This window comes from Salmo salar, chromosome ssa07 (assembly GCF_905237065.1).
Source record: "Salmo salar chromosome ssa07, Ssal_v3.1, whole genome shotgun sequence".
NCBI lineage: Eukaryota > Metazoa > Chordata > Actinopteri > Salmoniformes > Salmonidae > Salmo > Salmo salar.
The window spans coordinates 23,792,156-23,816,441 of record NC_059448.1 but is presented as its reverse complement, the minus strand read 5'-3'; the positions used below and the strand labels follow the sequence as shown (position 1 = coordinate 23,816,441).

At 44.7% G+C, this 24,286-nt stretch overlaps 2 protein-coding genes across 7 annotated transcripts; one reads left to right on the top strand and one right to left on the bottom strand.

Annotated features, from left to right (window-relative positions):
* The first annotated feature begins 79 nt into the window (after positions 1–79).
* oxa1l (OXA1L mitochondrial inner membrane protein) lies at positions 80–6,648 on the top strand. Its single transcript, XM_014207007.2, has 10 exons — positions 80–217; positions 943–1,077; positions 1,503–1,779; positions 1,977–2,120; positions 2,305–2,390; positions 2,843–3,007; positions 3,287–3,391; positions 4,380–4,542; positions 4,753–4,833; positions 5,029–6,648. The coding sequence occupies exons 1-10, from the start codon at positions 107–109 to the stop codon at positions 5,169–5,171; spliced, it is 1,410 nt and encodes a 469-aa protein (XP_014062482.1). The 5' UTR covers positions 80–106; the 3' UTR covers positions 5,172–6,648.
* On the bottom strand, positions 5,447–22,686 carry slc7a7 (solute carrier family 7 member 7). 6 transcript variants are annotated; one of them, XM_045721744.1, is made up of 11 exons: positions 21,977–22,555; positions 21,595–21,824; positions 19,386–20,038; positions 11,895–12,020; positions 11,457–11,601; positions 8,487–8,610; positions 8,188–8,291; positions 7,897–7,993; positions 7,347–7,496; positions 6,935–7,118; positions 5,447–6,647 (listed from the first exon to the last, which is right to left on the bottom strand). In XM_045721744.1, exons 3-11 carry the CDS (start codon positions 19,888–19,890, stop codon positions 6,571–6,573), a joined length of 1,512 nt encoding a protein of 503 aa, XP_045577700.1. In that variant the 5' UTR covers positions 19,891–20,038; positions 21,595–21,824; positions 21,977–22,555; the 3' UTR covers positions 5,447–6,570. The 6 variants fall into 6 exon arrangements, with proteins under 6 accessions (XP_045577700.1, XP_045577701.1, XP_045577702.1 ...); XM_045721745.1 differs by having other exon boundaries at positions 21,595–21,821; XM_045721746.1 differs by having other exon boundaries at positions 21,595–21,736.
* Between the last annotated feature and the right edge of the window lie 1,600 nt (positions 22,687–24,286).

Here is a 24,286-nt window from a genome sequence, read left to right as displayed (position 1 = left end):
GCCTACTAGCTAGTTTTAATTTATATTAAAATGCGTTTAAGGATAATACGAACTTGGTAAGACCATGTACGCTTTCCGTACAATTTTTTTTACTAACAATTCCAACATGGCTGCGATCAGGAGTGGGATGACTCCGGGTTGTCTAACGAGATGTTTTTTAAGACAAAGTGGAATATCAAGTGCAGGCAACCCTTCATTTACAGAGAGATGGAACCAGGTTTGACTTGTGCTCTTGAATTCGTGTGTTTGTCTGGCATCAAGCAGTAATAGCGATTCTAAACAGCACGCCAAGCGCATGCCTGTGACTTTGACAATGTCCAGCTAACGTTAGCTAGCAAGTGAATTAAAATTTGCATCAACATCTAGCTACATGCTACACACAGGAATCGGGGAATATGGTTGTTCGCATGTATGCATACAACATTGTTGATAGTTGATCGGGTCACCTGTCTACATACACAATTTGACATGTCCAGATAGTCAATTATGACATGCTAGCTAGTTAGCTGGTAGCTAAAGTTAGCTTGTTACCGGCTGGAATGGGAATGCTAACGTTAGTTTTATATGAATGATACAGCCTTGATAACACCTACCAGTGATATGTATATGACAAACACGCAATAACGTTGTGTATGAGCCTTCATCAGCCCCCAAGTCAATATATTTATTGAGATTTGTGATATGGTGATCATTCCGTCAGACTATTGAAACAAACCACAATACAGCTCTCTTAGCTAGAAATATGTAACGTTAAGTCTATTGACTCTTGCAATTGCTGCTGCATTGTCAAAGTCAACCAATCCTGCAATAAAGCCACACAGTAAAGTGGACCACAAAGTAGCAGTGTATCTTCATCGGAAGGCTGTAACATGCAATTGTTGTTCATGTACTGTAGTTCATTGTAGGCCATTCATGTTATTGTGCCCCCCCCCTTCTAAACAGAGGTTTCTACAGAGATCCCATCTTCACACAGTAATAGAATGCAGGAGTCCTACAACTAGAGCTGTTCTCGGTCGACGTCACAATGGAAGGTTATTATTGGTCAGCGCGGTGTCCGTCAGGCACGACAGCTCACAGGTGAGTCGGTGTCAATGTACAGCACAGCGTTGGCGTTCCCGCCTGACTACATTACAGACGTTGCATTACATCAACCAATGGTTGTGTGCAACATCATCGACTGCAGTTGGGCATCATATTGCTATATCATGTGACGTGGAAAGCTGATCGTTTAAACACCTATTCAAGCATTGTGAGATCTGGCAGGCGTCTGCAATGTAGTCAGGCAGGAACAGCCAGGTAAAGTATTTTTAGAACATTACACCAGAGGATGCTCTGGTTGTTACACCTTGATAAATTGCCTGGAAAGTTGATACATTTGGTCAAAATCTAAGACACTTCCTCCGGGACAGTAGTTTGTCCTGTCCCTTTGGAGATCTTTCCATCTGGTGTGTGAAAGAGATGATCACCACCACCATATATATAAAGCTATGTTATATTTTCAGGTCCGAAGTGAAAGTATTCCTACGGCAACTCCAGCGCTGGAAGCATCCATCGCCAGCCCTGTCGTCGTTGACCCCGCCTCTATTACCACAGAGCCAATCGCCGAGCAGGTGTTAGAGGCTGCGCCAACCGCAGTGGATATTCTGCAGGGGGTGGGAGCAGAGCTGAGCCTATCAGAGCTGGGCCTGGGGAGCGCCACTCCGGTTGGCCTGGTCCAGAACCTACTGGAGTTCATGCATGTGGACATTGGGATGCCGTGGTGGGGAGCCATTGTCGTAGGTGAGGCAGCCTCATCATCAGAACTCTCACTGTGGTTTGCCTCAGCCTGTCTAGCTTATTAAAGTCACCGGACTACAGTCAGCTATTCACAGAGACATGTTTGGTCGTAAGAGGCTTTTGCTGTCTATTCTGAGTTTTCTTATGTCCACTTCTGTTTCCCTCCTATAAATCCACTAAAACACACACACACACCCCAGGCACAGTGCTGGCTCGCATCATGGTGTTCCCGGTCATCGTGAAGGGCCAGAGGGAGGCGGCCAAGCTGAACAACGTCATGCCAGAGATGACTAAACTCACCAACAAGATGAACGAGGCCAAACAGAGCGGAAACAAGTTCGACTGTTAGTATTCTCTCTCTTTCTTTCTTTACTGCTCAACTCATTTCCATTTCATGACTCATCTGGATCACCCCTCTGCATTTATCCACTATGTAACTCCTCGTTCATGTCGCGTTGCAACTCGGTCTCAGTTTTAGTGGGTGACGTCTCCCTCAGTTTCAAGGTAATATGTCTGTGTGTCTCCTAGTTGCTAAGGCGTACTCTGACCTGACCATGTTCCAGAAGAAACATGACGTCAACCCTCTCCGTGGCTTCCTTGTCCCTTTGGTGCAGGTAAATTACAGCGCTCTGTCTCTCTCTCTCACTCTCTCTCTGTCTCTCACCGTCTCTCGCTCTCTCTCTCCGTCTCTCTCTCCCTCTCTCTGTCTCTCTCTCTCTGTCTCTCTCTCTCCATCTCTGTCTCTCTCTCCCTCTCTCTCTGTCTCTCTCTCTCCATCTCTGTCTCTCTCTCCCTCTCTCTCTCGCTCTCACTCTCTCTCTCTGTATCTCTCTCTCCATCTCTCGCTCTCTCTCTCCGTCTCTCTCTCCCTCTCTGTCTCTCTCTCTCTCTCTCTGTATCTCTCTCTCCATCTCTCGCTCTCTCTCGCTGTCTCTCTCTCTCCGTCTCTCGCTCTCTCTGGTATCTATAGTATCTCCTCCTCAATGTTTTATGCTTTGTCAATGTTTTTACACCTCTCTGTCACTACCCCCCCCCCCCCCCTCTATCTCCCTCTCCTCCTTTCCAGACTCCAGTCTTCATCTCCTTCTTCATCGCTCTCAGGAAGATGTCCTACCTCCCCGTCCCCAGTATGCAGACAGGAGGTTGCTTGTGGTTCTTAGACCTCACAGCAGCAGACCCTTTCTACATCCTCCCCATTGCTGTGACCGGAACCATGTTCGCTATACTGGAGGTATGGTGATGGTGTTGCCGCGTCTACTAGGAAAGTCTTTTCTAGTAGTCAGTTGATGATTTTAGAGGCCAGCTGTATTGACCCTGAAAAATAAGCTGTCTTGATTTTAATTCATAAAATGGACAATCAAATTGACCTTTTTTTTTAAATAATGTTTTATTGAATCATGCAAGAATATGAATAATATTGTCACTGATTACATTGTATTTACATTGGAATAACAGTATTAAATAACTAAATAACATCTACCTGTTGTCTGTTTGCCTGTCTTCTCCTCAGCTGGGGGCCGAGTCTGGTGTGGACAACCCTAACCTGAAAGCCATGAAGACAGTGTTCAGAATCATGCCCTTCGTCATCCTCCCTCTCACCATTAACTTCCCCACGGTCAGTCTCTCTCTTTCTCTCTCTCTCTCTCTCTCTCTCTCTCTCTCTCTCTCTCTCTCTCTCTCAGTAGCCTACACACACAGCACGGTCCCTGCTAGAGCGGCACCTCTCTCTACCTCCTCTCCCTCGCACTTTATCTGCTCCAGTTAATAAAGTAGCTTAAAAATAGCCTTTTCTGCTGCTTCCCTCACTTGGACCGGGCCTGGATCTGACCAGGTCTTTACAGAACGGGTGTAGTTGTCCTTTGGACCGTTCGGGAACGGGTCTCTATATTAATTATTTATATATATATTTTTTTTTTAGATATACTGGGTTCGGGTGGAATAGTCCCAGGTCTATTTCGGGAACAGGTTCAACATTTTGGACCCGTGAAGGCCTGTACGCTCTCGCTCTCTCTCGCTCCCCCCTGTGGCAATATCATAATATTACATCACATCCTCTACAAACAATAACATGTATTTAGTAGCCCTGGATACGTTTGTTCATTTAATTGTTATTCAACCTTTATTTGTCCAGGTTAGTCTCATTGAGGTAAAAAAGCAGTAGGGTCACTGTGTCTGTCTGACTGAGCATCATAGAACCAGTCTTCTAATCTCACATATGCCTTCCTCTCCCCACCCCCCCCTCCAGGCTCTCTTTCACGTGTGCGCTTTCATCTCAATATCATCACAGGTTTTCAAAAACACTGGCCTACTTTTGTTCATGTCATTGTTGTTCAACCTTTATTTATCCATGTTAGTCTCATTGAGGTAAAACCCCAGCAGGTTCGCTGTGTTACAGGTGTCTCTCTGTTTGACTGAGCATCATAGCTCGTCGGGTGACCTCACAAACGTGCCTCTGCTTCCACCTCTGCTTGCTTTTTGTGGTCTAGGCCGGGGGATTACTATAAAAGCGCTTTGTGACAACTGCAGATGTAAAAAGGGCTTTATAAATACATTTCATTGATTTGATTGGTTGATTGACATGTATGTCGTCCCCGTCCCCCCAGGCGGTGTTTACGTACTGGATGACGTCCAACTGCTTCTCCCTGGCCCAGGTGGGCCTGCTCAAACACCCTCTGGTCAGACAGAAGCTGAGGATCCCAGAGAGGATCGAACACCCTACCTCCGCCCTGCCCCAGAACGACGGCTTCATCGAGACCATCAGGAAGGGTGGGTGTGGTGGGACCGATGGGGATGTGTCATGGAGTCACCTGTCAAAATACGATTCTCTTTCGGGGTTGGATTTTCTTTTTTTCCTCTTTCTCTGCCTCCATTTTCCGCTCTCTCTTTCTCCCCCTTCATTTCTTTTCACTCTCACTCAGACACACATTCTCCTCTTTCCCCACTTTTTTAAAACATGGTTATCCGTCCCTCCTATAGGCTGGAAGAATGCTCAGCTTGCCCAGCAGTTGGAGGAGAGGGAGAGAAGGATCAAGAACCACCTGGATATCGCATCAAAAGGTTAGACACCGGTGACTTTTTACCCCACCACAACCCCTTTCTTAGGATCAACAATTTTTACCTTTACTGCATTTTACTTTACTCCTAAATGGAACGTTTTCACATCCTCTTTGATACATTTAGAAATATGCTTTTGTTCCTCTGAATACTATATTGGATTTTTTATTTTGCCTAATATTTTTCCTCTTCAACCAGGTCCATTGAGACAGACCTTCACTCACAACCCTCTACAGCAGTCGACACCATCCATTGCAGCAGCAACCAAGTCAGCCAAAGCAAAACAAGCACCCCCGGCAACCGCTGCTAAGAAGAGGCCATGGGAGGAGACTATTGGTTGAAGAAGAGTGACGGACAGTTTGAAGGCCCAATGAATTATGCGTTGATATTTATTGAGAGAGAAGTGTGTGGAGGGATTGGTGGACAGGACATGGGCGCACAGGGTTTGTCATAAATGTATTCTAAATAAAGAGCAAACTTCTGTTGCCTTATAACGCCTGTGTACATTATGACAACCTGAATTCTGATTTGAAAACAGGAAATCGTATAGTTGATTATATCCATTGGAATGACTGCAATGGAATTGTTAGTCATATATATATATATACACACACAATTGACCGTTGTGCTGTTTTATTTCTGATAGTTTTCGAAACCTAAGAAGTTAAAGCGGATATCCAATTTGTTGACACCGCAACACAGTTGTCTTGGAAACACATCCTGAATGCTAATCAATAAAAATGTGTTAAATTCGCTGCCCTGTTTTGCTTGTTTACAGCGGGTCATTTCATTTGTCACATAAAAAAAAAAACATTTAGCAAATAAAGGAGCTAACATGGCAGCTGTTCTAAAAACCTGGGCGATTTCTATACGTTGCTCTGGTTACAACTTCTGTCTGTATTCTACTCATCCATGGTTGGAATTTAGAAGAAAAATGTCAGTCGTAACATTTCTATGAGTAATTTATTATAAATACAGTAAACTATTTACTATCCATCGACTCAACCAACCCCCTCCCCCCTTTGCTTCACAAAGATCTTAAAAGCTTCAGGTGGGACAGACATTTACATAGAACACAAAAGTGGCTAGAGCTACCGACATTCTACAGTTCTAGTCTTCCCTACAGGTGATGCCAAAGACGACCTTTATTGTCAGCAGTGCTGTTTCAATGATGATCTACCTACCCACATACAAATTAACCCTCGAATTAGATTTCTTTCCTACACGGCTTCAGTATCTCTTTTTTTGTTATTCAATAATGACATTTTATTAATGCCACTTCACAGGTATTAGTTGACTTATACCTCTGTGTTTACAAAGGCAGCCCCATTCTGATATTTTGGCCAATTATCGGCAAAAGAGCTGATCTGATTGGTCAAAAGACCAATTGGTGGAAACTGATCAGAATTGGGCTGCCTGTGCAGACGCAGCCTACATCGAAAGATCCTAAATATCAGTATTTGAGTAAAACATGTAAGGCATAGGAATGGTTCAGTATTGATACTTCAGGAGTGTGTGTATGTGGAACATCCTCAGAGACAGCTGGAGTGTCATTCTGGCCATAGAACAACCCCATCGTCCAATGAACATGAACATATCATGGCGATGATTGGTTGGCCAGAGATTTGGTCCAATGAATGGCTGCCGTTTGAATCAGCCATCTGATCGGCAGCCTGTGGCTGAGGGAAATACTGGCCAGGAGGTGTTTTGTGCGTCTTCAGTGTGTTGGTTCTTATCTCTTCACTCCAACTTTTCTATGACATCCAACTCAGTCACAACAGAATAGCACACCTTCTGAATCAACAGACCAAACTTGGCTAGAGGGAGAGAGAGAGCGAGAGAGAGGATGAGAGACCTACCCATCAAATACATCATCAATATAGTGACACTAGCAATAGCATGAGAAGTGCATTTTGGTTGAAGAATGTAGATTAAAAAAAAATGTAGGCATACAAAATAATATACCTACATAACTCATGTCATAGCAAACTAGGGTTGTAATTTCCCCAAAGTTCCCAGGTTTTCCAGAAACCCTGGGAATTTGGGTAAAGTCACCAGATTTCTGCAACCCTATACTAAACTCAAACATTCATCTGATTCTTACCAAAGAACAAGCGGAGCCACATGGGCCTTTTGGTGGCGGGAGTGTAGATACACAGGAAGTAAACGGGGACTCCTGATAGGGCGATGCCGATGCCAATCAGAGAGTTGATAGTGTCACTGTAGATGGGAACCACCACTAGGAACACGGTGCAGAAACAGAAGATGATCGGGAAGAACAGACTGAGCTGATAGAGGGAAAGAGAGAGAAGAAGAGTTATGTCACAACTATCAAACAGGGTCTGGTATTGACGTCAAACAGTGAAAGAGATTCAAAACTGTATTGTGAATTACAGTACAAACACTTCAGACGTTACAACACCAATGGAAGTTTGCATTTGAATGTGTCTATAGGCCACAGTGTTTTGTGTTGAGCCTATTGGTGTTAAAGGTGAATGTGGGGACGATTGTGTTACCTTGAGGGGTCGGACTCTGTCTGGCTGTTTCCAGCGCAGGTACAGCTGTCCCAGGATAGACAGGCCCACAAAGAACCAGTAGCTGAAGCTGTAGTAGTTGATCAGTTTAAAGATGTCCTCCACACACAGATAGACCAGAGCCATGGCACCCTATAGTATAGAGCAACAGCACTGTCAATATACTGTACAAACAGACTCTATATTGAGGGAGAGCTGAACACTACAGGACAGACAGAGAAACAGTACGCTGAGAAGGCAGACAGACGCAACGCTGAGGCGGACAGAACAACGGGTTAAAATAAAGGACTGCTGAGACAGGTTGGCAGATTTCTGGGACAGACGGAACCCTGAGGCAGACAAAACAATGGGTCCGAATTTTTGGTAGACGCAGAAACAGAACGTTGACACAGAATTCGGACAAATACAAAACTGAACAATGAAAACAACTCGTAAGACAATGGAAATGTACATTTTTCAACACAGACAGCCAGACAGACGCACACACCCCCACCCACAAACACACAGAGACTGGTTTTGCGGGATGACTGACGTTGAAGAGCAGTGCGGGGATGGGAGTGTAGCGGGTGACGTGGATCATGCAGAGGTAGTCTGGGAGATGGCCCTCCCTGGAGCCCACGAAGAACAGCCTGCAGGGACACACACACACACACACACCTGTCACACCCACCTCACTGCACCAAGTACACACACAGGGTTATCGCGTGTTGGTCAAATAAGGAGGAGAGGATCAGTGATAACAGTAACGATGATGAAGAGGAGGATGACGATGGTGTTATAATGATAGTTGAAGACGCGTATCCGTCATGTCATTCTAATTCACCTGGAGGCAGCCAGGATAGAAGCGTTGAGTCCTCCGAAGCAGGAGAGAGCCACCGCTAGAGGGATGGTCCAGTTCATCACTCCAAACACCTGGTCTGCAAACGTCTGGGGGAATAAAAACAGATCTTATATTAGACCAATTCAAAAACACTTACAGTACATCCTATGACGAAGTCATTTAGGGCTTATTCAATGGGATGATACTGCAGATAGAATTGTATACATCTGACATACTGTATAGAACAGACTTTATGCTGCGCCATGTATAGGGAATCCTATTTCGATCAGAAGTGAACTTACCACAGCCACAGCGTCACTGTCCAGGATGGCGGGAATGGGCAGCACAGTGTAGTAGGCAACATTGGTCAGGATGTAGATCACCGTGACGATGGGCATGGAGATGGCGATGGCCAGGGGCAGGTTCCTGTAGATCACACAAACAAAACACCAGGGGGAGACAGAGACACTTAGATTTAGAAAACAACACAGCAAGCACGAAAACATTTAAGTGGCTCGGATACATCCAGTGTTCTCCATGAGTGAACGGGTCAAGAGTTGAGTTGGAGGAGCAGGGGGAGGAGCAGGTGGAGGAGGCGGGGTGTGCTTGTCACATAATCTGCCTGAGAACTCCTGGAAGTAGCTTGTGATCCAGTCATGTCTGTCTTGCTCCATTTCATCAGCGTTTAAGTGTGTGAATCAGAGCCAAGGGGATCAGATAAATCCTTCCCTCTGGAGGAGAAGCCCCTCGCCTTCCCCTGCATAAAACATGACTACCCATTCAGTCAGTATGTTATCCCTTTCCATACCTCCCATCCTTGCCTCATCAATCACTATTACTTGACATTCTCTACCAATCACAACCACTCCATTTATTCCTACATACTCCTACCCCTCTCCTTATTACACTTGCATCCTCTCAAGTCTTCCCTTCATTCTACACCTATGCCCTCTCATCATTTTACTCAGTGGTGTAAAGTACTTAAGTAAAAATACTTAGAAGTACTACTTAAAGTCTTTTTGGGGGTTGATCTGCACTTTACTATACATATTTTATGACAACTTTTACTTCACTACATTCCTAAAGAAAATAATGTACTTTTTACTCCATACATTTTCCCTGACGGCCAAAAGTATTAAATCAAATCAAACTTGATTTGTCACATGCGCCGATTTGTCACATGCGCCATCTACAAGTGTAGACCTTACCGTGAAATGCTTACTTACAAGCCCTTAACCAACAGTGCAGTTCAAGAAGAGTTAAGAAAATATTTACCAAATAAACTAAAGTAAAAAAATTATAAAAAGTAACACAACAATAACGAGGCAATATACAGGGGGTAATTTTAAGGGCTTTCCTCTGACACCAACTATTATATAAGTACTGGATTGCATGAAGCTTGGCCCAAGTGATGCACTGGGCCATACGCACTACCCTCTGTAGTGCCTTACGGTCAGATGCCGAGCAGTTGCCATACAGGCAGTGATGCAACCGGTCAGGATGCTCTCGATGGTGCAGCTGTAGAACTTTTTGAGGATCTGGGGACCCATGCCAAATCTTTTCAGTCTCCTGTGGGGGAAAAGGTGTTGTCGTGCTCTCTTCACGACTGTCTTGGTGTGTTTGGACCATGATAGATCGTTGATGATGTGGACACCAAGGAACTTGAAAACTCTCGACCCGCTCCACTACAGCCCCGTTGATATTAATGGGGGCCCGTTCGGCCCGCCTTTTCCTGTAGTCCACGATTAGCTCCTTTGTCTTGCTCACATTGAGGGAGAGGTTGTTGTCCTGGCACCACACTGCCAGTTCTCTGACCTCCTCCCTATAGGCCGTCTCATTGTTGTGGGTGATCAGGCCTACCACTTTTGTGTCATCAGCAAACTTAATGGTGTTGTTGTCGTGTTTGGCCACGTAGTCGTGGGTGAACAGGGAGTACAGTAGAGGACTAAGTACATACCCCTGAGGGGCCCCAGTGTTGAGGATCAGCGTGGCAGATGTGTTGCCTACCCTTACCACCTGGGGGCGGCCTGTCAGGAAGTCCAGGATCCAGTTGCAGAGGGAGGTGTTTAGTTCCAGGGTCCTTAGCTTAGTGATTCGCTTCGTGGGCACTATGGTGTTGAATGCTGAGCTGTAGTCAATGAACAGCATTCCCACATAGGTGTTCCTTTTGTCCAGGTGGGAAAGGGCAGTGTGGAGTGCGATTGAGATTGCGTCATCTGTGGATCTGTTGGGGCGGTATGCGAATTGGAGTGGGTCTAGGGTATCCAGGAGGATGTTGTTGATGCCTTTCAAAGCACAACATGGCTACCGACATGAGTGCTACGGGGCGGTAATCATTTAGGCAGGTTACCGTCGCTTCCTTGGGCACAGGGACTATGGTGGGCTGCTTGAAACATGTAGGTATTACAGACTCAGTCAGGGAGAGGTTGAAAATGTCAGTGAAGACACTTGCCAGTTGGTCCATGCATGCTTTGAGTACACGTCCTGGTAATCCATCTGGCCCTGTGGCATTGTGAATGTTGACCTGTTTAAAGGTCTTGCTCACAACGGCTACCGAAAGCGTTATCACACAGTCATCCAAAACAGCTGGTGCTCTCGTGCATGCTTCAGTGTTGCTTGCTTCGAAGCGAGCATAAAAAGGCATTTAGCTCGTCTGGTAGGCTCACTGTGCAGCTCGCGTCTGGGTTTCCCTGTGTAGTTCATAATAGTTTTCAAGCCCTGCCACCTCCGATGAGCGTCAGAGCAGGTGTAGTAGTTACATTTTCAATGCTAAGCAGGTCAGGAAAATGGTCCAATTCACGCACTTATCAAGAGTACATCCCTGGTCATCCCTACTGCCTCTGATCTTTGTAAATTATGTCTGCGTGCTGTAGTGTGCCCCTGGCTACCCATACATTAAAATAACAAGGAATTTGTGCCTTCTGGTTTGCTTAATATAAGCAATTTGAAATTATTTTTGATACTTAAGTATATTTTTGCAATAACATTTACTTTGATACTTAAGTATATTTAAAACCAAATACTTTTAGACTTTTACTCAAGTAGTATTTTACTGGGTGACTTTCACTTGAGTCATTTTCTATTAAGGTATCTTTAGTCAGTTGTCTACTTTTTCCACCACTGCCTTAACTCCTTCCATATCTCTAAGCCTCCATTCATTATACTTTCATTGCTACCCATCCTCTACTCCTTCACTACTCCTCATTCCTTACAGAGGGTTAACCCTTTGCCCACTTGTACCTTTATCCCGCCCTCCCTCTCTCCCCCCTAACCTCTCTGGGTTTTTGATCTCCTCAGTGACGAAGTTCAGTGTGTCCCATCCGGAGTAAGAAAACAGAGCAGAGTAAAGGGCCAGAGCTATGTTTCCTGGATCTGTCGACGAGCCCTCAAACATGCCCTCAAAGTTCTGTGTCTGACCTGAGGAACACACACACACACACACACACACACACACACACACACACACACACACACGATCCTGCATTATAACACGTACATAAATACATACATTCACTGGTGCAAATGAATGCATGTCAATATAAGATATAAATATGTAAGGTATGTCAAATAAATGTATGTGAAGGAACATGTCCGAGTGTTCACAGTGTGCATATCTGCGTCTGTGAATGTACCGTATAGTGGATGGATGGGTGAATATTTGTACGATATTAGTTATTTGTATTGAGTGCGAGACATCCTGGCATCGGTACCTTGGCTTATCTTGAACAGGCCGGTGATGATGACAGCGATGAGGGCGATGACCTTAGCATAGGTGAAGAAGTCCTGGACACGCGTCCCCCACTTCACATAGGCACAGTTCACAAAGGTCAGCAAACCTGTGGGGGAAACACAGACATTAAGATCTACATGTTACTGCAGAGTGAGAAAAAGAGAGACAGAGCGCACGCACGCACGCACGCACGCACACACACAGCATTGTGGGGCTGAGCTGCATGGGTCTGAGGTGCCTACTATAGAAACACCATTATACCTCAGTGTAGGCTTATCTATCTACATAACGGGGTCCCTGAGAGTCAGAATTCCTTGTGGATGAGCAAGTCTGGACTCTGACTAGCCACTAGGCTGACATGTATGTGTGTGCGTGTTCTAGTTTTAGAGTCTGTGTAGCTTGAGGAAATGAGGCTGCTGACTGCAGCAGTCCAGCCAGTTGATTTCCACAGAAGGAAAGAGCAGAGAGCAGACAGATAAAGTGCACTCCTTGAAATTATTTAAAGACCTCAACAAAACATTAGTCAAAGTACTAACATACTGACTGACTGTCTAGCTTCCTGGCTGACTGACTGACAAATACACACTGACTGCCTGACTGGCTAGCTACTGACAAATACACACTGACTGACTGCCTGACTGGCTAGCTAGCTAACTGACAAATACACACTGACTGCCTGACTGGCTAGCTAACTGACAAATACACACTGACTGCCTGACTGACTAGCTAACTGAGAAATACACACTGACTGCCTGACTGGCTAGCTAACTGACAAATACACACCGACTGCCTGACTGACTAGCTAACTGACAAACACGCACTGACTGCCTGACTGACTAGCTAGCTAACTGACAAATACACACTGACTGCCTGACTGGCTAGCTAACTGACAAATACACACTGACTGCCTGACTGGCTAGCTAACTGACAAATACACACTGACTGCCTGACTGACTAGCTAGCTAACTGACAAATACACACTGACTGCCTGACTGACTAGCTAACTGACAAATGCAGACTGGCTGCCTGACTGTCCAATCGACTTACTGACAGATACAGACAGTTCCTAACTGTGTCCTTGTAGTACACTGCTCCCCCAGTTTTAAGAAAACATGTTTTCCAGTTAACCGTATCTCTCGCTCTCTCTCTCCCTCTCTGTACTTATCAGTGTTTGTTCCTTCAAGTTCATAGAGTTACATGGAGATAGATTCATAAGATGGTCCACTCTGAATCACTACTGTCCTCACTTTCACTGAGATTGAATACGTATTCAATGTATCCCTCCTTTCAAAATGGTGACATCCCAAACGTCACCCTATTCCCTATGTAGTACACTACTTTTGACCAGTGCCGTTTTAGACACACCCGATATATCTCACACACTACATCATGTTTAGTGAGCCTTTAAAAATACTCAAAATGCTCCTCAGCAATATATTCATGCAAAGCAGCCATAATGTCATGTACCATACAGTGTTTGCCTAAATGATTAACACTCAAGTTCATATCTAAACGCAGCAAAAAAAGAAGCGTCCTCTCACTTCCGACTGCCTTTATTTTCAGCAAACTTAACATGTTAATATTTGTATGAACATAAGATTCAACAAATGAGACAAACTTAACAAGTTCCACAGACATGTGACTAACAGAAATTGAATAATGTGTCCCTGAACAAAGGGGGGTCAAAATAACAGTCAGTATCTGGTGTGGCCACCAGCTGCATTAAGTACTGCAGTGCATCTCCTCATCATGGACTGCACCAGATTTGCCAGTTCTTGCTGTGAGATGTTACCCACTCTTCCACCAAGGCACCTGCAAGTTCCCGGACATTTCTGGGGGGAATGGCCCTAGCCCCTCACCCTCCGATCCAACAGGTCCCAGACGTGCTCAATGAGTTTTGAGATCCGGGCTCTTCGCTGGCCATGGCAGAACCCTGACATTCCTGTCTTGCAGGAAATCACGCACAGAACGAGCAGTGTGGCTGGTGGCATTGTCATGCTGGAGGGTCATGTCAGGATGAGCCTGCAGGAAGGGTACCACATGAGGGAGGAGGATGTCTTCCCTGTAACGCAGCGTTGAGATAACCTGCAATGACAACAAGCTCAGTCCGATGATGCTGTGACACACCACCCCAGACCATGACGGACCCTCCACCTCCAAATCGTCCCGCTCCAGAGTACAGGCCTCGGTGTAACGCTCATTCCTTCGACAATGAACGCGAATCCAACCATCACCCTTGGTGAGACAAAACCGCGACTCGTCAGTGAAGAGCACTTTTTGCCAGTCCTGTCTGGTCCAGCGACAGTGGGTTTGTGCCCATAGGCGATGTTGTTGCCGGTGATGTCTGGTGAGGACCTGCCTTACGACGGGCCTACAAGCCCTCGGCCCAGCCTCTCTCAGCCTATTGCGGACAGTCTGAGCCCTGATGGAGGGATTGTGCGTTCCTGGTGTAACTCGGGCAGTTGTTGTTGCTATCCTGTACCTGTCCCGCAGGTGTGATGTTCGGATGTACCGATCCTGTGCAGGTGTTGTTACACGTGGTCTGCCACTGCAAGGAGGTGCATGTTCATTCATTGTTTATGGTTCATTGAACAAGCATGGGAAACAGTGTTTAAACCCTTTAAAATGAAGATCTGTTAAGTTATTTTGATTTTTACTAATTATCTTTGAAAGAGAGGGTCCTGAAAAAGGAGGTTCATAATATATCGCCCTGCGGTTTTCCTAGTGTTGTTACGTTGTCAGTGCCCTAATTGTAACCATAAATATACGCATACAGGCCAATGTACATCATTGACCATAACACCATCTCCCCTTCCTCCCCCATAACCACTGGGGAACCATTGTATGCATCTTTTGATTTACACAACATGCAAAATATTTTTTATTGTGAAACAACCAACAAATAAGACAAAAAAAACTGAAAACTTTAGCATGCATAACTATTCACTCCCCAAAGTCAATACTTTATAGAGCAAACCTTCTGCAGCAATTACAGCTGCAAGTCTCTTGGGGTATGTCTATAAGCTTGGCACATCTACGTAGCCACTGGGATCTTTGCCCATTCCTCAAGGCAAAACTGCTCCAGCTCCTTCAATTTGGATGGGTTTTGATGGTGTACAGCAATCTTTAAGTCATACCACAGATTCTCAATTGGATTGAGGTCATGGCTTTGACTAGGTCATTTCAAGACATTGAAATGTTTCCCCTTAAACCACTCGAGTGTTGCTTTAGCAGTATGCTTAGGGTCATTGTCCTGCTGGAAGGTGAACCTCCGTCCCAGTCTCAAATCTCTGTAAGACTGAAACAGGTTTCCCTCAAGAATTTCCCCGTATTTAGCGCCATCCATCATTCCTTCAATTCTGACCAGTTTCCCAGTCCCTGCCGATGAAAAACATCCCCACAGCATGATGCTGCCACCACCATGCTTCACTGTGGGGATGGTGTTCTCAGGGTGATGAGAGGTGTTTGGTTTGCGCCAGACATAGCGGTTTCCTTGATGGCCAAAAAGCTCTGACCAGAGTACCTTCTTCCATATGTTTGGGAAGTCTCCCACATGCCTTTTGGCGAACACCAAACGTGTTCGCATATTTTTTTCTTTAAGCAATGGCTTTTTTCTGTCCACTCTTCTGTAAAGCCCAGCTCTGTGGAGTGTATGGCTTAAAGTGGTCCTATGGACAGATACTCCGATCTCTGCTGTTGAGCTTTGCAGCTCCTTCAGGGTTATCTTTGGTTTCTTTTTTGCTTCTCTGATTAATACCCTCCTTGCCTGGTCTGTGAGTTTTGGTGGGCAGCCCTCTCTTGGCAGGTTTGTTGTGGTGCCATATTCTTTCCATTTTTTAATAATGGATTTAATGGTGCTCCGTGGGATGTTCAAAGTTTCTGATAAAAAAATGTATTACCCAACCCTGATCTGTTCTCCACAACTGTCTCTGACCTGTTTGGAGAGCTCCTTGGTCTTCATAGTGCCGCTTGCTTGGTGGTGTCCCTTGCTTAGTGGAGTTGCAGACTCTGGGGCCTTTCAGAACAGGTGTTTTTTACTGAGATCATGTGACAGATCATGTGACACTTAAATAAAGTCCACCTGTGTGCAATCTAACTAATTATGTGACTTCCGAAGGTAATTGGTTGCACCAGATCTTATTTAGGGGCTTCATAGCAAAGAGGGTGAATACATATGCACACACCACTTTTCAGTTATAAATATTTTTTAAACAAGGAATTCTTTTCATTTCACCAATTTGAACTATTTTGTGTATGTCCATTACATGAAATCCAAATAAAAATACATTTAAAATACAGGTTGCAATGCAACAAAATAGGTAGAATAGTTTTGCAAGGCACTGTATATACAAAAGTATGTAGAAACCCCTTCAAATTAGTGGATTTGGCTATTTCAGCAACACCTGTTGCTGACAGGTGTATAAAATCGAGCACACAGATATGCAATCTCAATAGACAAACATCGGCAGTAGAATGGCCTTACTGAAGAGCTCAGTGACTTTCAACGTGGCACCGTCATAGGATGCCACCTTTCCAACAAGTCACTTCGGCAAATTTCTGCTCTGCTAGTGCTGCCGCATGCAACTGTAAGTGCTGTTATTGGGAAGCGAAGTGGTAGGCCACAGATGTTCACAGAACGGGACAGCCGAGTGCTGAAGCGCGTAGCCCGTAAAAATCGTCTGTCCTCGGTTGCAACACTCACTACCGAGTTCCAAACTGCCTCTGGAAGCAACATCAGCACAATAAATGTTCGTAGGGAGCTTCATGAAATGGGTTTCCATGGCCGAGCAGCCGCCAAGCCTAAGATCACCATGCGCAATGCTAAGAGTTGGCTGGAGTGGTGTAAAGCTTGCTGCCATTGGACTCTGGAGCAGTGGAAACGCGTTCTCTGGAATGACGAATCACGTTTTATTATGTGGCAGTCCGATGGACGAATCTGGATTTGGCGGATGACAGGAGAACGCTACCTGCCCCAATGCATAGTGCCAACTGTAAAGTTTGGTGGAGGAGGAATAATGGTCTGGGGCTGTTTTTCATGGTTCGGGCTAGGCCCCTTAGTTCCAGTGAAGGGAAATCTTAATGGTACAGCAGACAATGACATTGTAGACAATTCTGTGCTTCCAACTTTGTGGCAACAGTTTGGGGAAGGACCTTTCCTGTTTCATCATAACAATGCCCCCATGCACAAAGAGAGTTCCATACAGAAATGGTTTGTCGAGATCGGTGCGGAAGAACTTGACTGGCCTGCACAGAGCCCTATTATGCAGACTGCGAGCCAGGACTAACAACATCAGTGCCCGACCTCATTAATGCTCTTGTGGCTGAATGGAAGCAGGTCCCTGCAGCGATTTTCCAACATCAAGTGGACAGCCTTCCGTGAAGAGTGGAGGCTGTTATAGCAGCAAAGGGGGGGACCAACTCCATGTTAATGTCCATGATTTTGGAATGAGATGTTTGACAAGCAGGTGTCCACATGTTGGTCATGTAGTGTGTTTCAGTCTTCTGTGATGTATATAAAGTGTAATATTGGGACGCAAACTCTATATCTGACATGGTACTGGTGTCTTCTTTCTTTAAACCCATAACCATGTACGTGAGGTGTATACTTTGTTTCAAAGTAGATTTGTTTAAGACTACCAAGAAACACTGTATGTGACCCTGATTTAGCCCACTGCAGTAAAAGGTTAAACATAACATATCACACCACCCAGACCGCTCCAGACAGAGACAGTGAGTGATCTGGACTAACAGATGACTGACAGAGCGTAGCTGGCCACACAGATGTCCAAGGCGTGGTTGTATTGACAGTGAAAGGCTAGAAGGGTGGGAGGGTGTAGATCAGGTTGGTCCTGTTGGATAGTCTAGATCTGGACCAGACGTGAGGGGAGATCAAAGACTGTGTCAAAATAGGGGGAAGATTGACGTCTGCCATGGTTCGCGCAGTCCTGTGGTGTACGGAGTACTTCCAACCACTGATACAGGATCAGGTATTTTTCAATCAGGCTGATGGTTACGGTTGGGGTTGACAGTAGGGTAATCTGATCCTAGATCTGTGGTAATAGCTCATTTCTACCTGGGGGTGTTTCTGGTCTTTTCATTGGCTGTTGAAGTCCCCTAACGCCTGTAACCACTGATACAGGATCAGGTATTTTCCCATCCACTTGATGGATAAGGTAAGGATGGGGTGCAGAGAAATCTGATCCTAGAACAGCGGTTATGGTTCATTTCTTTGCCATGCTTCAAGACTGGTGTCAGAGTCTTGAAGTAGAAAGGACTTTTACCTTTTTAACTAGCAGCTATCAGCACATTCACAGTCCTCAAAGCATTGTTTATCTAAGTGTGTGTGTTGTAATTAGATGATTGAGTGTTATTTATTACTTTAGTGATTTTTTGAAACTTGAAGGAGAAGGCTTATGCCTTTTAGTAAATATTGTAACAGTGTACCACCTTACCACCTAGTTGCCGTAGTAGTGGTATTCTGTATCTGTCCCAGACTTCCGTCTAGTTGACCCAGGGTTCCATCTTGTTGTTTATGTTTTGTGTGTTATTTTTAATTTAACTAGGCATGTCCGTTAAGAACAAATTCTTATTTACAATGACAGCCAACCCTAGCCAAGCCCTAACCCGGACGACGTTGGGCCAATTGTGCGCAGCCCGATGGGACTCCCAATCCCGGCCGGTTGTGATACAGCCTGGAATCGAACCAGGGTCTGTAGTGACACCGCTAGCACTGAGATGCAGTGCGTTAGACCGCTGCGCCACTCGGGAGCCCCTATCAATCTGTTCCAGTAGTCTGTCTTATACGTAACCTACTAATGTCTGTCAAACTCACAAGAATAATATGACTGTGAGTGGTTGTGCTGAGGTCCAGTTTTCTACTAATCAACTAGAACAATATCCATGTCTCAACACTCCCTCCACCTCCGCTCTCTACATATTACCGTACTAATCTCTATTCGTCCTTGTTTCCCTTGGTTTATAAATTATCAATTTACAGTACACTATTGTCATGAGTCACGGGCTATGCTTGCAGTTTTATCTGGTCAGGTCATGTGATAAGACAAGTCACACAGACATTTTAAAATAGTTGAGTCTTTTAGAGAGGAAGCACGTGTTGTAGTCTGTTGTCTCTGTCCTCCCCTCGCTGTTCCCCTTTCAACCTCTCTAGTGTTCCCTTCGGTTGCTGAGGTGCTGACGTGGGTATGCCGTCATTTACTTTCTGTTCCCCTTTTCCACAAAGAGAGGCGCATAAACCCATATATCCACGTTTAGCACAAACGAGACTGTGAACACACACACAGTCAGTATGCAAAGTCCTTGCCCATACTATGGTTGGGGCCCCGAGTTTTTCTTGATAAGTTCCAGTGATTAGGAAAAACCCAGGGCCCAAGCTATAGTAGAGACAGTGGAACAGTACTGCACCAACACACCAACAAGAACCCCCCATACACAATGACTATAACATACTCACATATACAGGCCGCTGCCAGCATGCGGTTAGCCAGATAGGGGGCTATGCAGGTAGGGAAGACGGGCTGCACCATGTAGTTAGAGAAGGTGATGGCTATAACCGCCTGGCTGGTGGGCTCTATGATCAACAGGGAAGTCCACAGCCTGATGAAGGCCAGGAACCCTCCGAAGGCCTCCAGGATGTAAGCATAACTGGCCCCTGACTTGGTGATGGTGGTCCCCAGCTCGGCATAACACAAGGCCCCGAACACAGAGAAGATACCGCCGATGGTCCACACTACCAACGACAGCCCATAGGAGGCGCTGTAGATTAAGACGCCTTTAGGCGAGACGAAGATGCCCGAGCCGATCATATTGCCCACGATGAGACACACGCCGTTCAGGAGAGAGATCTCCTTCTTCAGCTTCATGGAATCGTTGTCGCCCCCCGAGTCGCCCGACTTGAGCGAGGGCGACCTGCCGTTGGTGGCGTGTGCTTGCGTGGGGGCGGGGCTGTAGGACGCCATTGTGGTGGAGTGGAGGTTGGAGATGGGATGTGGGGAAGTGAGCAACAGTGATTGGACCAGGTGGCTGTCAATCAGTCAATTGGTGGAGAGGATTGGTTATAAGAGCTTAGGTAAAGTTGTTTCCCAGCTATGAGGGTCCCTCTGACATCTGTGGAAAAAAAGAGACATACAAGAGAGTGTTTGGGTGTTGCCGTGGAAACCAAGCTGTCATCAAATGGCACCTTCAGTTCTTTTTCTTTTGAACATAAATGTTTGTTTGTATGATACCTTGGTAACTACCTGAATACAATCCACAAACACAAATGTTAAGACACACACACACACTGTTGGTTATCGGATAGGGTTTCACAGATGGCAATTTGAGAGCCATTAGGGGTTTTAGTAAATGACCTTTTAAGCTTAAGTGTATTGACAGAGTGAAAGAGAGAGGCACACAGGCCTGACAACACTATAACGTTCATTACCGGCTGTCACTGACTGCCAATGTGATATTTTTAGTCTTAACTGTAACTATTCTACAGTGACATACACACACACACCAAGCTTTGCTAGGAGTCCACAGCATGCTGAACCGAAGCGTCACGTTTTGCAAAGTTCATTACCTTCAGCAGCATGTATGGCGTTTGAATGACTAGACACATGCTGTGTTAATGCATCTTAGCGCATCAGCTGCAGTATATCACACATGCTCAGTCAGGACAGAGAGCACATGAACAAAACAAACACACACATCACACTGCTCTGTGTGAGAGAGGGGACAGGGCCGGGCAGGGGTCCTGGGCTAGCAACAGTTTTATCACATACACACACACATACTGCTCTGTGTGAGAGAGGAGACAGAGCAAGGGCCACCAGCTACTTAATGGCTATTTCTGGTACAAGATAAGTTGTTTTGGGGATCCCTGAAGGATAGGGGAGGGAGTTGATTAAAAAACATATGAATAGACCACGGAACTGTGTTGTAGTGAACAATAATGCTGATTGAACTGGATTAACAGTACTTGGCCTGTAGAGCAAGACAGGGGATGATAAAACAACACAGAATAAGACCAAAACACAATTAGGCCAGAGGCAAACCTTAACAGGAGACTGGTAGAGACAAAGAGAGCAATGAAGTAGATAGAAAAAGAACACTTACTATCAGAAGAGAAAAAAATTATTGGACAAAACAGGTGGGAGTGAATGAGTGTGAGAGAGAGAGAGAGAGAGAATCTATAGAGTCATAATCTATAGATCTGTGTGGCTCTGGAGAAAATCAATTACAATACAAAACAACAGGTCAATGATAGGCAGTCATATCATACCACAGGGACAGAGTATCGTCCTCCTGCCACAGGAAGTAAAAACAGGTCTGATCACATGAATCAATCTTACATCATAAACGCCAGGAAAAGAGAGCTCAAATGAATGCAGTAGGCTACACAGTCTGTGGTAGGGTTGAGACGGCGTGGGGGAGAAAGGGGGAGAAGGCGAAGTCGTGCAGATAGATAGACAGCCCTGGCATGTGAGTTCAGTTCAAAAGAAAGAGTGATTGCGAGGGAGGACAGTAGATAGCCTAGTCTCGGCACGTAATTACGAAGGGCAGGGCAGAAGGGCAGGAGACGTTCACAAGCAGAGGCCCTGGAAGTGAGGTGCAAGGTCCAAGCAGGCACTGATAAGTCGTCTACTCAAAGAGAGATACCACTCAAGGTTGCTGTGTCCTACCTGAAATATATGCTCTCGCTCTCTGATCTCTATTCTTCTCTCTCGCTCACTCTCTCAAAACTAGAAATAAACTATTCAGCATGACAAGCTGGCAGCAATCATTTGGCCAACTCAGAGCTTATTCATTGCAGATCTGGCAAAGCTGCAGAGTTGACACAGCACATTTTATTGATGAACATTAGCTACATAGGAATGCCATTAGAAGTTCATCTGTAATGTAATGATAGCTGCTGGAGAGAAAAAAAAAACACATGTTGAACAGATCATAAAATTACAGTCAAACTACAGTCTCTGTATTTGAAAGATACAATATAAATGTAAACCCCTGCATTGCTACTGTAGATTTGTTTGGTTTACATGCCAATTAATTCAGGGGTTTTACCTTTTCCAGGTGGCTATAGTTGAACTTGGCTTCCTTTCCTTGGGTGTCCTCTTGCTCTTCTTCTCGAAAGCCTATGTGGCAGCTTTTTATACCACGTTCATTTCATCCCTCATTGTTTTATTCACTATTGTAACAGAGTAATCAACATATCTCTGTGCGCTCTCAACTGATGCCCTTCCCTATCTGTCCTTCACGCCGCGTCCTCTGCTCTGACCTGGCTTCAGCCACCCTGCTCGCCCTCCTACCGGAGTCTGAAGGTACACAGCTGATCAGCTGACGAACTTGTTTTCTGTCACTGATGCTACCAAGGAGACGGTAAAGAAGAGGAGGGAGATGGAGGAGGGACTGAGTTTATAATGCCACTGTGTTCTGATAATGGGTTTCACTGTAAAATGAATTGTTTCCCATCAAATTGATGAATAATGCATTAACAGGCCCGATCACGTTTAATCTGGTTTAGCGGTGCGCGCTAGTAGAATTTTAGAGGGACTCTGGTTGAAGCCCAGGTTGGGGCGAGGAAAGGAACGGAAGCAATTCTGTAACACAAGTTAAAGCATACTTTCTGCTGTGGCAATTAAAGTCAACATGATCCTTTAATTCTTGTTTTAGCCTACCTGTTGATGGTGATGCTTGTTTTTGTTTTGGGCTATTATGTTAGGCAATGATGTTGATCGTCAATAATCTGGCACAGTAGGAAGCCGCGTGGGAATCAAATGAATGATGAATCACTCTAACAAATGATTCAAAGGATGTTGAGGACTCGAAGTGGCTTAGAATGTTTCATCACTATCCTAACGTATTGTATGTGCCATGTGATCATATTTGAAACCACTATATTATTGTTGAATCATATAGTTAACGATCTTGATTTAATGATGAAGACACGTGAGGAGCTATCTGCATTGAATCATTGGAATTGATAAGGGTGCCCAAAATTGGTTACACAGCTCCGTCTTCTGGTCATAATTTGCTACACACCTCCAATTCCTCAACGTTGGCAAATGAACGGTTTGAGAATTAAAGATTAAGATCATTTTGTTGTTCCAATTACTGAAATTTGACTTCTGCCTTTAACCCAACCCCTCTGAAAGACACACCTACATACATATACAGGTTTTGGAGAGGGTGCCCGACGATCTGTTGTTGTGGGGGGGTTACGTGCCTTGCTCAAGGGCACAACGGTAGGTAATGGTATCTACGATTTGATACCAGCAACACTCCAGTTGCCAGCTCACTTCCTGACAGATTTTTCCCGTCAGACCCGGCATTCAAACTGGCTATCTTCCAGTTGCTAGCTTGCCTCTCTAAAACATCATTAGGCTTATTGCGGTATCTATGTTTTTGTGTTGAGTCAGTGTTCATGATTGGCAGAACTTTGAACTTTGTTCTGGATGTAGTTAGATATTTAAACAATAGTTAAGCAACATGATTTTGAAACTTCATCTGAAGTGATTCATGATCATTGACAGTGGTGTAAAGTACTTAAGTAAAAATACTTTAAAGTACTACTTATGTAGTTTATTTGGGTATCTGTACTTTACTATTTATATTTTTGACAACTTTTACTTTTACTTCACTACATTCCTAAAGAAAATAATGTTCTTTTTACTCCATACATTTTCCTTGACACCCAAAAGTACTTGTTACATTTTGAATGCTTAGCAGGACAGGAAAATGGTCCAATTCAGATAGAATGTGGTCATCCCTACTGCCTCTGATCTGGCAAAGACTAAACACAAATGCATCATTTGTAAAGTGTTGGAGTGTGCCCCTGACTATCTGTACATTTTCAAAACACGAAAATGGTGCTGTCTGCTTTGCTTAATATAAGGAATTTGAAATTATTTATACTTTTAGTTTTGATACTTAAGTATATTTTAGCAATTACATGTACTTTTAATACTTAAGTATATTTAAAACCAAATACTTTTAGACTTTTATTCAAGTAGTATTTTACTGGGTGACTTTTACTTGAGTAACTTTCTATTAAGGTATCTATACTTTTACTCAGGTATGAAAATTGGGTACTTTTTCCACCACTGATCATTGATGATAAATCGATTAAAGGCAGATATTAGCTGTCCATTAACATTAATAAAGCATTCTCAACTGATCAATATCTATAGGTAGCCTATGTCATCAAAAGTTTGTTGATCAAGTACCCCCTCCACACTTGTGTGACAACTCCACACGTTTCCTCTCGATCCCAGCCACCATCCCTGCATCACTTTCTAACTCCGCTTGTTTGATTGAGACATGTCTCTGTCTCATTCCCAACGCATGTGGACAAACTTCTCACACATGGCTTCT